This window comes from Girardinichthys multiradiatus, chromosome 20 (genome assembly GCF_021462225.1).
Source record: "Girardinichthys multiradiatus isolate DD_20200921_A chromosome 20, DD_fGirMul_XY1, whole genome shotgun sequence".
In the NCBI taxonomy this organism is placed as follows: Eukaryota; Metazoa; Chordata; class Actinopteri; order Cyprinodontiformes; family Goodeidae; genus Girardinichthys; species Girardinichthys multiradiatus.
The window spans coordinates 11,152,981-11,165,537 of NC_061812.1; the positions used below are offsets into that span (position 1 = coordinate 11,152,981).

Consider the following 12,557-nt stretch of genomic DNA (forward strand, 5'->3'; position numbering starts at 1 on the left):
ACTTCATCCATCCAGAGCCCATCAAAGAAATTCCGGTCTGTGATGATAAATATGTGCTAGCATGCCAATTGGAATTCTTTCCACAGAACTTACCGTGTCTGTTCATGTGAAAACTTTGACTCACTGCATAAAGGTTTACAGATGGATTCCACAAAAATTATCTGCAGAGTAAATGCTTTTCTCATAATTTAAAGTTACACCAAGCAGACCTCAAAGCACACCGATTGTGTGATTCTGACATAAAGTGTGTAACAGCTTGCTAAACCATCTGGTTTACTCTTAGCACTGAGTGGCTGCGACATATACAGGAAAGTACTTTCTGGTATGGTATACTATTCATTACATGTCAGATATTTAAATGTTAAGAAATACAGAGGTTGGTAAAAGTCTTTTAAAAAAATAAACGTACTTTCTTTAGTCTACAGAAAGAAAGGAAGAAAAAAAAGACTGAAAAAGATCATGTTGCAATGTCATTTCATTGCAAAGACTACAAGGGCAATTATAAGTGCTTCCTCTGAGATTCACAGTTTCTCACTATGCTTCCTCCCAAGGATGAGGTTAAACACAAAGAAACCACAATAAAGGAGGTAAAATCCTGCAAAGCAGAAACCAAGTTAAATGAACATTTTTTTTTCTTTTCCCAGATTCCTCACACCATGAAGCCATTAAACAGATGTAGGGTTTTTTATTAGCTCCTTACTGGTTTCTGCAAGCCAACATATTTACATTTATGTTTAAAGCTGTTTTTTGTGTGAAAGCATGAATGCATTTTTAACAAACAATGAATAAAATTCATTCAATTCAGTCAAGTAAATCTGGCAAATGTAAATCCTAAAACCAGACAAACCAAAATATGAAACTTCTATTTGAAATGATGCAACATGCTAAGCAATGAATGGGATAGCATAAAATCCTGAAACCGAGAGATTCTGAAAATCTATTTAAATGAAAGGCATTTCATCCTTGAACAAACATGAAAAATATACTTTGTATTCCAAACTGCAAGCTACTGACTCATAGAGTATACAAATAATTTTAAGCAAAAAAAGGAAAATAAGTCTTGAGTTGAATCATATAATAATTGTAAAATTTATTTAACTTTTGTAAAACCTTTCTCAATTGAACACAAACTACCTCTGTAAGAGTAATGCTAGAATGAAATCTGACACCTGGCCACTCAAATACAGAGACCTGGCACATACCTTTGAGTTGTAAGAGATTGCAGTAAAGAGACTCAAGATACTACCAGGACTTTCTAATCCCACCTGAGTCATTAATTCAGTGTTATTCACGGTGGACTCTGTCAGGGTTCTCCGTTTGCCAAGCAGGTCAACATGCATACTAGCGGGTTTCGCAGGGCTTATCCAGCAAATCTACATCAGGTCCAGTGAGCCAGTTGAGCTGGGTTATGATGAAAGACGTTGTGCCTGAAAAAAGGTTCACAGCGACAGGCAAAAAACAGGAATCCTCTTAGTGGGAATGTCCTGTTGTGCTCCTCCATCTGTTGCTCTGTGATGGCCGGCAGTCTGAATGGATAGGCAAGAAAAAGAAAAAAAAGATAAGGATGCATGTTGTCTTTGTAGTCTGATGTTCTTCTGTGATCAGACTTTAGCCATGCTTGAGTTTAGCTTTGTTTGAAACAATCAGGATAGGTCTACAATATCTTGGGTACATTTGAAGTATTTAATAGTGATCCCTTTTGTATATGCATTCGGTTAGATTGCCCAAACATTTTTTGCCTCTGTAATTATTTATTTCACATAGGCCAGTGAAGAATATATAATTAAAACAATTAAAACTAAATATATATACGGTTTGTTGCGTGGTGTAGCATTAGAGCAGGCACTCAACATACAGAATCTATAGTCCTGGACGAAGCCGTTCTGGGTACGATTCCCGACACCACCCCCTTCACTCAATAACGGCCACTAGTGCTGAAAGAAAGAAATTTAAATACACAGAGATTTGTTTTTAATTCCTAAGTTTACATTTCCTTATTATTTAGTGTAATTGCCTTTTATATTGTATGACTTACGTGAAACATTTTGAATATTTTTCGGCAAGTTTTTAATAGTGATTTATTAGAATTTTGGGGCATTCCTCCAGACAGAACTGGTCAGATTTGTGGACTGCTTTGCTTAAAAACACCTTTTGAGCTCTACCAACACATTGTCTATGGGACCGAGATCTGGGCTTTGTGATGTCCACTCCAAAACATTGACTTTCTTGTCCTTGAGTCCCTGAGACACTTTGCTGCTAATGTCGTCATATGCTTTGTGTTATTGTCTGTTTAGAACGTCTGTTGATCTATAAGCTTTATTTTTCTGGCTGATGTTTGGAGATGTTGCTTCAATATTTCAACAATGTTCTTTCAACAAGATGAAAGCTATATTTTGAAGTCTCAAGTTTAATAACCTTCCTATTTTTTCTTCCAAATGTAATCATGGGCATTTTGGCCAAACACCACATGAAATGTCTCAAAAAATTTGTGAATTTGCTAACAGTAAGTAATCTGTCTTTTTATGTCGCTTTTGGAGCAATGGCTTCTTTCTCTCTGAGTGACATGTTAGCTTGTGTTAGTACAGGAGTCATTTAATGTTTTGTTTATAGTCGTTTACACTTTCTTACCAGAATCAATCAGCTTCTGCACAAGGTCTATAAACACATATGCACATTTCACAGCAAACATGTTCATTTCTGGGTTCCAAAGCCTGTCCTCGTCCGTAAAAGTATGATGGTTGGACATTTCTATAGTGTTTATGCATGCGTAAAATTGTTTGAACAGAGAAACGGGGCACCTGGTATCTGGAAATTGCACCCAAGGATGAACCAGACTTGTGAGGGTCCACAATATTCTTCTATAAGCAGCGTGTTTGAGGTGCTGATTTTAAACATATCTAATAGGTGTCACTCCAATTAACTGAAATGTTATGAACTAAACAGGAACTTACAAAGCCACAAAAAAAAAAAAATTATTTGGTTATCCTAACCGACCTAAAACATGAAAAGCTGAATGATATTTATTGTCACATGGCAAAGCTTCTATAAACTGAAGTTGTTCTCATTAATATTAAAGAAGCCTGTGATAACTTGTACATTATAGTATGAAGAATGTAACACACGTTGGCTGCAACACAGAAAAAAATTACCTATGGTTTACAGATGAAAGCCACAATGTCAACAGCATGCTGCATCATCACACAGCAACAGATTTATGCTCCTATGTTCATAACTGTTTATATAATTTAGGAGAAAGCTTAAAGACATGTCTGCATCTGAAACCAAAGCCATGATTAATATTCGCCATTTAATCAAAGCATTTATTTTGTCATGACTGTCAGATGAATTATTTTTTACAAGACTTCATTTTTACAGCACTCTTGCCTGGATTTATTGTGATGATAAAAAATGTTTCCATTTAACTGTGCCAGTGGCCCCATGTAAACCAAAGACAGCATTGACTGCAGTCTTCCTCTTTATCATCTTATTTGGTTGGAGAAAACACATATTTGAACTTGAAAAGGAGGTTTCATTGTGCAGAAGTGAATTTACTTCAATTGGAGTGACTTCTTTCAGGTCCTGGTGGTTTACTAGTAAAGCTTCTACAGTGTCTGTAAACTTACCTTAACAGGAAAATAAATAAATGCCTGCCAAGACTCTTGGTCTATTTAATTAAAGCTCAAGCAACTTAGTGGAATTGAATTAAATTTTTGGCAGTGGTAAACCAATATGCTGGGAAGGTTGTGGGGGTCGCGTGGAGTGCAATGGGGTGAGAGTCCCCTTTTTTTTTTATTTGTTCTTTTTTTAAACCACAAAGAATCTGAAGGTATCCTCTTTACTAGGCGGTTTAATATGATGATGAGTCTTTAGCTTTTTTCCTCGTCCTGGGCCAGGAATCAGCAATGCCTCATTTTTAGCAAATAAGCCATTTTCTTTCATTTCTGACACTATAATCTGCTGCTGAAGCTGACTGAGCACTATACTTCACTAGAAGCCCTAGAAAATTCTACATGATTGTGATCCAATGATGGACTGAAGTAAATTTATTTCAGTTTTAAGGCTGAAGTACGGTTTTGGCAATCAGAGGTCCAATCAGAAGACCTTTAACAACAGTTAAGTCAATTTGAATTGTATGTGATTGTTTTTGGACCAGCACACATTTTTAAAACTGTAACATCAATATTGTTGTGTTTCACTTTTTTCTCCAGCAGTAGAATGTTAATTAAATATGCAAATTATAATATTTCTTATAAATGTCCTGCCTTAAATGATGCGGTCTGTGAATGTTCATCTTTTAATCTCTAGGTGGCAGTGTTGATACAACCAGTCCTACACGGCTTACACAAGCACATCCACTGTAGATACCAGGTTTGTATTGCCAGTGCTTATTTATAAATCTCATCATAAAGTTATCTTAAACATTGAAGTTCTTTATTCTACACCGTTGCAATCAAGTTTGTGCAATAGCATTGAATTGTGATGACGTTTGTTGTAACTTGTAATAAGTATGAGCAGCTTCATAACTATTAGCATCTATCCAGACATAATATACAAATCCACTTTTATACACTTATCAGCATATAATGTATACTGGGTTTATTGTTCATTAGGAAATCAGATAAATATGATTTGTTTTTTTAAGCCAATATAACATTAGTTTAAATGCTAATAATACATTTTCCAAAGTAGTTTGAACTATATCAAATAATTATGAATGAATTACTACAATTATTAATTTAATGAATTACTTAGTTATTTTGTATTCTAATTTTCGTACTGATCTTTGCACAAATTTTATGTTTATCCAGATTAAATTAAAAAAACAATTTTTTTCTGTTCCTATCAGAAAAACAAAAATTAAACGATTTATTGCATTATTTTGTATTTCTATTAGCATGTGGCTTGGTGTCAATGTTATGATACTGCTTTACACTACCCAATGGATGTGGTGACACCATTTACAGATTGATTACGCTTGTAAACTTGTTCAAGTTTGTAAAAAAAAAATTACTTTTGTGCACCTTTATGTTTACTGTTGTAGACCGTTCACAATATACAGTTTTACTGCTGTATGTTTTATTTTAATGAATTACAGACATGCAGGGAAACATGAGAGGATTAATGCCACATTTTGAATGCTTCAAATGTTTCATTACAGCTATAGCAGACACTGTATCCATTATAACACAGCGTGGCAGAGACGTCTCTGTCAGCTTTATTCAAGGAGAATTAATATCATTTCTTCAACGTCTTTCACTTTACTTCTGGCTCAAGTCAATGCTGAGCTTGTATGGAACTCATTATAGTGAGGGAAAAGCTGCTTTCTCAGTGCCTTGCCATTTTGTTCCATCTGTTTTAGAAGTCACCTGAACACGATCTGAAGCCAGCCAGTCAAGTGACCTGGAATCAATACAGTCCGGCCCAGTGGAGGCAAATAAATCAGCCTGCTTCATTTAACCTGCCGCATAGCTACAGCACCACGGCTTGAAATAAAAAAGGCATGTTTGATGATAAACTGATTATTTCAAATTCTTGTTTCTCATTCAGCTTCAGTAATTTCAGACTTTGTATCCATAAGGCATATTGCTATGTACTTTCTGGTACATGGTGGACTGTCATGAGCATATGAGTTTTGAAGTTATGTCTGTTGCTACCTTTGAACAAAAGGTAATCTGAAATCTTTGTGTAAATTCGTATTTACATATTATTTTAAACTGATCATTTCCACAACTGCTTACTCCCTTAAGTATATGCAGTCTCTATCATAAATGTGTGTTTAATCGTTTTTTTTTTTTTTTTTAATTACACTATAATTTTACCAACTATTTTAAAGCTTGGAATATATTTTACAGAGTTGTGAAAAAAATTCTAATTACAAACTACTCCAAGAATCCCTGACTCTTTGGTAAACAGTAATCATATTAAAGCAGTGTGTAACTCATAATAGTGAAATGTTTTAGGACTATTTATAAAAATGTGTATTTTACACAAAGCATTTTAATCTGTTAGAAAACTATTACCCCTGACACTAATGCCGGAATACATTAAAACTTGCAGATGATCAGATATTTTATCTTTTTACTGTTTCAATAGTTTTGCAATTATGTCTGACGCTCTCTTTGAACAAAATGACATCTCTAAGTCATTTTGTTAATCATGTATTCTCTCTGGGTATCATACTACGCGTAATTCAGTTGCATATGACTACTTTGCATTAGACAGAAAAATATGCTTTAAAATGAATAAAGTCTCTGTCATATCAAACTGTCTATTTTGGTTTATGTTGGTTTTAAATGGTTTGTTTTTAAGATGATGAAATCTTACCAATAATTTTAAAGCAGGAAACATGTTTTACAAAGTTGTAAAAACTGTTTAAGAATCATTGAATTGTTAAGAGTCATTTCATTAAAGCAACGTGTAATTCAAAAAAGTTAAATGTGCATGTGCATTTTACATTTAGCATTGTAATCTCTGGTTGGAAAATTATTATCCATAATAGTGATGCCAGAGTACTTTAAGACGTCTTAAGTCTATTTTGTGTAAATTAGTTCTATATTAAAACATGTGGAAGACAGTTCATACTCTTACAATTTATGTATCGTCATAAAATACAACATTAACTTATGTTTTATACTGTTTCTTGTGCAAGAATAAAAGTTGTGCTTTCTATGTTAGCTAGTCCACATTTTTACACGTTAGATTTGCCTCTGTTTACTTTTGGGTGAAGCACACTGATAAAGGGGCTTAGAGATATTTCAAACATGAAATATCATCTCATTTAACCTGTAAAAGGTTAAAAGTAAATATGAATGTTTATTTAGCACCTCTGTGAATACAAAAAATCATTATAAACAATGCAAGCCTGATTTTGCTGAAGCTTCTACTGGTATGTGGAAATAATATTATTTTATCCAGATTTTAATGCTACTCCTTCAGATGTAGGTCCAAAAATTTACCGGTAGAGTTATAAAAGCTCCAGATGTAGTTGATCCCAACGTAGCCACAGTGGAGACGCTGAATCATTGATTGAATTATAATGCATTCACCTTTTAGACTTTACCGTGTTTCCCTCTTTATTTATTGCAGATATCGAGCGAAAGACCTGAGAGATGTATGAGTGACTGAATGCTGAGAGTAAAGGAGACTCGAATATTACTGTGGAAACGGGACCCTGACCCTAAAACAAGACCTTCCTCATAATCTATCTATCTATCTATCTATCTATCTATCTAAAAAAAAGATTTATTGTATTGATTGGATAGCTACACATAAGCAAAACTTATAGAAATACTATTGTTTACACACTGGCAAAAAAATTTTAAAAATTGCATTTTCGAAGAACCAAAAACAAATAAAAATGCATCACATAACAGTGTGGTCGACATAAAACAGTGTCCATCAAGTAAACAATAACGAGGTTAAGGTAAACGTTCAGGTAGATTGAAAACTTACTTCAGCTTTTGTTCCGGGTTGTCACCTGTTACAATCAGCGCTGGGATGTTGAAATGAGCTGCTGGAGCTTCACGGTAAAGCGCAAAGAGACACTGGGGCTTTGTTTAATAAAAGAATAACCTGTAATTTCAATTTGAACAGTGTGGGACCGAGAATAAGTTGCTCCATCTTTTATACACAGTCCCTCAACACTTCATTATCGCATGGTGAGGCTCTTAGGATTGTCCGTCTGCCTATGATTGACAGCAGGGTGAACTGACGTGGAAATGAAGGGGATGCATATTTCCTTTTCAGATAGTCTAAACTAACAACACGAATAATTAAAGAAATTTATCGCCATTAATGTATATGTAGATATTATTTGTATCCGACGTGAAAAGGACTTGAGTAAAGCAGAGGTAAATATGTATGCCGTGCGCCTGTGTTACTCGGTGCTCCCCCCTGTCTGCCCTTTCATGGTTTCGCCCAAACTTGGTCCAGATTTGAGTTCGTTTTGCTCCGCTATCTGGGATAGCTCAATTGGAGGTGAAGGACCGTCAGTCCCCTCTCTGTGTTTGTCGTCAATGGCTTTATGGACTTATTTTATTTGAATGTCTGGGCTTTTTCAACACCAATAATGGATATTCTATGGATGTTATGGAGCATACCGGCCGTGATAGCTGTTGAAGGTAAGATCCTGTTCGCATCCCGACGGCTGCACGCTCATCCTCGTACCGGCTCGACTTTGACACAAAGCGCGTGCACAAAATGCACATTTTATTATTTTTGGTGTAAAATTTCTAATCTCGTCGTTTTTAATAATCCCGTCGGTGTTTTTATTTATTTATTTATTTTTTAACAGTACCGAAATGTTGCATATAGTCTGCTCAGGAACGGCTGGATGACAATGGGTCACAAAAACACATGCTCTTGCAGCACACTGCAGCTAATAACCTTTAACCTTATCTGCCGAATAAACTACAGGCTTTTGTGTGATGCATTTACCTACATCAGGACGATAAACGTTAAATGTGGCAGGCGCGTCCCTGTCCGTGGAGGTGTGTCGCTCTCTGTTTTCACTTGGGAATAAACAACCTAACGAGCTCTTTTTATACCTTGTATGCTTTTTCACGTGTTTTATTGTACAAATATATACAAACGGAACATCAGCCAGTCTGACCCGTAAAAGCCTGTTTTTTTCAGATCATTGTGCAGTCAGTTGTACAGGGAGCTTAGCAAAGCAGTAAGGGCATCAGTCAGCGTGGCTCAGCGCACAATGAAACAGGTTGAATGGTAAAAAACAGAGCTTTCATAAGCTTTCAGGTGTTTACAGGAATCTATTCATTGTGCTTGAAAGTAACTCAGCAAGGCTTTCTACACACAAGTCTTTTTCTATTAGGGCATGGGACATTAGTGTGCACATATGCAGAGATTATTACTCAAAACATAGTTTAAAGGCTTTTTATAGAAAAAAAAAACTACAGTATTTTTATTGCAGTTTTCTTTTTATAATGAAAAAAAAGGCCTAATTACATTTGGATATTTGCAGATTTTGAGTAGCTAGTATGAGTTAGCCCTCTGACAGGTCAGCACACACCACACCGAACAGTGGAAAGTGTCACCCTAGTAATTTATACAGACTATTTTGAGGATGCGTTCAGAACACAAATGTGTCCTCCTTCCTCTGGTCAGTTTAACTAAACCTCATAATTACAGGTGGAGCAAAGAAACTATTCCAAACCAGACCCTAAGAAACAGCAGGATAAAGTACAAGAAAAAAAAAAAACAGCATAAAAAACAACAGAAACAAGCTAAAACCTATGTTCACAATTTGTATGTGTCGCATATGCAGATTTGTTCTGCAGGTTAAAGACCTGGTGGACTCCATGTACTGTCAGGACTGGTACAGACTCTGGCAACCACCATCCATATTTACGGCCACAACTTACTGCACGGTTCAGTTAAATATCAATTTCAGTGGCACACACCACAGTATACACCTACAGGTTTAACATTTGCTTATACCTTTAATATATTTGTAAAGGCTGAATAGGAAAGTCCCGGTCCAAGACAGATTGTTTTTTAGATGATCATATTTGGAGAAAAAAAAACCTATAACATATTATTTTACAATAACATAATTATACCATATTTATATTTTTGGTCAACTTCCAATGGCCCTATAAAATAAGTGTAAATATTTTAGATTAAATCTTTAAATTAATTGTACAGAGATAAAGACTATTTTATGCCTGAATGTAAACACTTTTTAAATTAAGTAAAAATTGCATTAAGTAAAAAAAATGTTACGGTTTCTGTGTAATATTATCCTTTGTATATGCGTTATCACAACAATTTATTTGGATTTCAATTTTGATATTTTTTTCCTGATTTGCTGTTGGAGTAACAGTTTATTTTTCTGACCTAAATTTGATTTTGCCTGTCTCTTCAAGTTCAGGGGAAGCACAGGATATGAAAACTGCCAAAAATAACAACAATTTCACACTACTTAGTGTTCCACTTCCACTTGTGTTTTTCTCTCTCTTTCAAATGGAATCAGAGCCACTAGTTTCTTATTTTTCATTTCAAACTGCAATTATACATCACCTCAGAAAGCGCTGGACAAAATCCTTAAACAGACATTTCTGTGTCATAATACAATTCCTTCTGGTTTAATGGCAAAGATGTGTTCAGGAATCAAAATGCAGCGTGCACATTTCAAGGACTTTTTGGTCGGTTGTTGTTGCACCACTTTATGATTCGAAACCCTACTAAGCCCGTCGTCGAGTGAATGTCGTCCCACATCTCAATTCTACCCTGTGACTCACCCTGCTTCACTGTCCAATGAAATCGCAAGGCTGACTTGCGTAGGAAAAATTAAGAGTTGAAAAAGAGGTCACTGCAGCTCTATTCTGAAAAAAAAGTCTATCCCAGCATTCAACAGTAAAAGAGCCCTCTGGTGGATTTTTTTGACACGTTTATTGAAGAGACATTTCATCCTTTTTCATTCTTAGTAGTTGAAGACATCTTTACATAGTCCTGGCTATAACTGTTGGTAATTAAATAGTTATTATTTTTAATTTTGTTATGCATTGGTAGAATAAAATGCTATGCTGTCAGAAAAGATTGGGTTAAGGTAATTTACAATATAACTTAAAGTAAAAATGCAAGGAATCTCAAAACTCGCGCTTATCATAACCCGTATTTCCAGGGAAGCTAACACACATAAAAGAGCTATTTGCTATTTAAATAATCAAAGAATCGAGCAGGGAACATGTTCGGAGGGCTAAGAGGATTAAAACTGTGTCTGAACTTAACAAAATCCCAGCTGTGCCCCAAGTGTCTATTTTACAAATAGTACGTTAAATTTGTCAACCATGTTAAAGCGACAATACTGTAAGCTGGCGCTAAAGGATCATTGTTTCCATTTAGACAATTTCTGTTCTCCCCAACGTCTCGTTTCTTTTCAAACTGCTGCTTAACAGTATGTCCCACCACTCCAATCTGTACATTGAGTTCATTCATCCTTGCATTCAGCCAAAGCAATTACTCATGGTGCAGAATGGAAAACAACTTTAAATTGTTGATTAGTGTTGATATAAGCTGATGCCACGTCCTATTGGTTTAGTTAACAGCGAGGGACAGGCTCTTTTTGGAAATTAATTGACGTACTACTGCCAAGGAAATTAGCCTAACTCTGTCAAACATGTCTATGAAAACACACCGTGGATTTATCCCCGTTATTAACTTACCCATTCATTGTCATCAGTGTTAAGTTGACAGCCCCACTAACAACGGTGACACCAATCTAATTCTGTTGAGTGGAAATTTCTTAGATTCATTCTCAGCCATAAAATTGTTGTAGCCTGTATTGTTAGCAGGAGATGAGTTTTATTAGATGGATTATTTGGCTTTTTCCGCTCCCGAGCCACCGCACACACCCCCCTCTCCCTTCTTTTCTATTGTGATGTTTGAGTTTGTACTGTCCAAATGTTTTTCTGGGAGGGTTGGTGTTGCTATGTTGCAACAACACTCTCTTCTAGACTTGTATGCATGTCATTGTTGGTGTGAGTGGGATGATAGATCACTTTGATACAGTGTTGTTTATCTGTCGTTCTTTGAAGGAAACATAATGGGAGGGAAACCACAGCAGAAGATGGTGAAGTGGGGTAGAATGAGATCACAGCATGGAGTCTTTAAAAAATGTCTCACAGATTTGATTGCATTTCAGTATGCGCTGCATTCCTTTAGCTCTGCATTCAGGACTAGACACCACACAGCTGAACATTGGCAAACATGTGCCAAGTTGACGTTTTACACTTCTAGTTGCTTTAATATTTCATATTACATTTATTTTTTGCCAAATTTTACTTTCAGTTCTACATAATCGAACACTATGGAACATTTCGACAACTGAACAAACTGTAGGAATGTTATAGGTTTCAAAATTTGCCAAGTTTAGTCGATACGTTTTTAGTGTAAATTTAGTAACTGCTGCTTCTGAGCTTAACTGTTAATAAAGAATAGATTCAGGAGTATAAATAAGATGGCATTTCGTTTTTGACAGAGTTAAAAAAGGTAGGTTTTTGAAATTGGGATTGATGAAGGTAAAATGAATGACTGTATAGTCCGGTGTTTTCTCTGTCCACCCAGTGAGCAGATGCATGGAGCTGGCCTGCACGCCAACCGCCACAGTAGGCTTTCACAAAGAATCTGTCTCTATTCAAGCCCTAATCCATGCTGCCGAGGGCCCAGGCATTGTCACTTTCCATGCAAAATTTCAATTAGTGCTGGTACCAGTTGTTTCACTTGAAGGGGGTGTCGCATTTCTGAGACATCTAGGACTACCTCTAGGGTGAGATTAAGGCAGTATCACTAATTTACTTAAGAAAGATTTTCCTCCCTATATTCCATAAGCTTATATACACTGTGACTGAACAGGTTAGCTTTATTGTGGCCACTGTATGTACTACATTACATATAGACTTTAAATGCAATACTTAAAAAAAATAATTGTGATACATATTCACAATTTACTATGTCAAAATTTGTTGAGAACCAATTGAAGGCCTGTGGGTTGTGTAGGTCAGGAGTTTTAAAACTCTTAACAAAGGGAATTTCTGTTT

At 35.7% G+C, this 12,557-nt stretch overlaps 1 protein-coding gene and 1 long non-coding RNA gene across 9 annotated transcripts in view; one reads left to right on the forward strand and one right to left on the reverse strand.

The window, feature by feature from the left end:
- Window positions 1–661: 661 nt before the first annotated feature.
- Window positions 662–8,504, reverse strand: LOC124856646. 3 transcript variants are annotated; one of them, XR_007035385.1, is made up of 3 exons: window positions 8,441–8,504; window positions 1,856–1,934; window positions 662–1,526 (listed from the first exon to the last, which is right to left on the reverse strand). It is a non-coding gene; the product is annotated as an uncharacterized LOC124856646 (long non-coding RNA). The 3 variants fall into 3 exon arrangements; XR_007035386.1 differs by having other exon boundaries at window positions 8,437–8,504; XR_007035384.1 differs by lacking the exon at window positions 8,441–8,504 and adding an exon at window positions 7,453–7,673.
- ephb2b (eph receptor B2b) overlaps window positions 7,972–12,557 on the forward strand; it is a 161,747-nt gene continuing 157,161 nt past the window's right edge. For all 6 annotated transcript variants that reach the window (XM_047347320.1, XM_047347322.1, XM_047347321.1 and 3 more), the window contains exon 1: window positions 7,972–8,120. In XM_047347320.1, coding sequence (XP_047203276.1) covers window positions 8,024–8,120 — 97 coding nt within the window. In that variant the 5' untranslated portion in view covers window positions 7,972–8,023. The remainder of the gene's footprint in view (window positions 8,121–12,557) is intronic.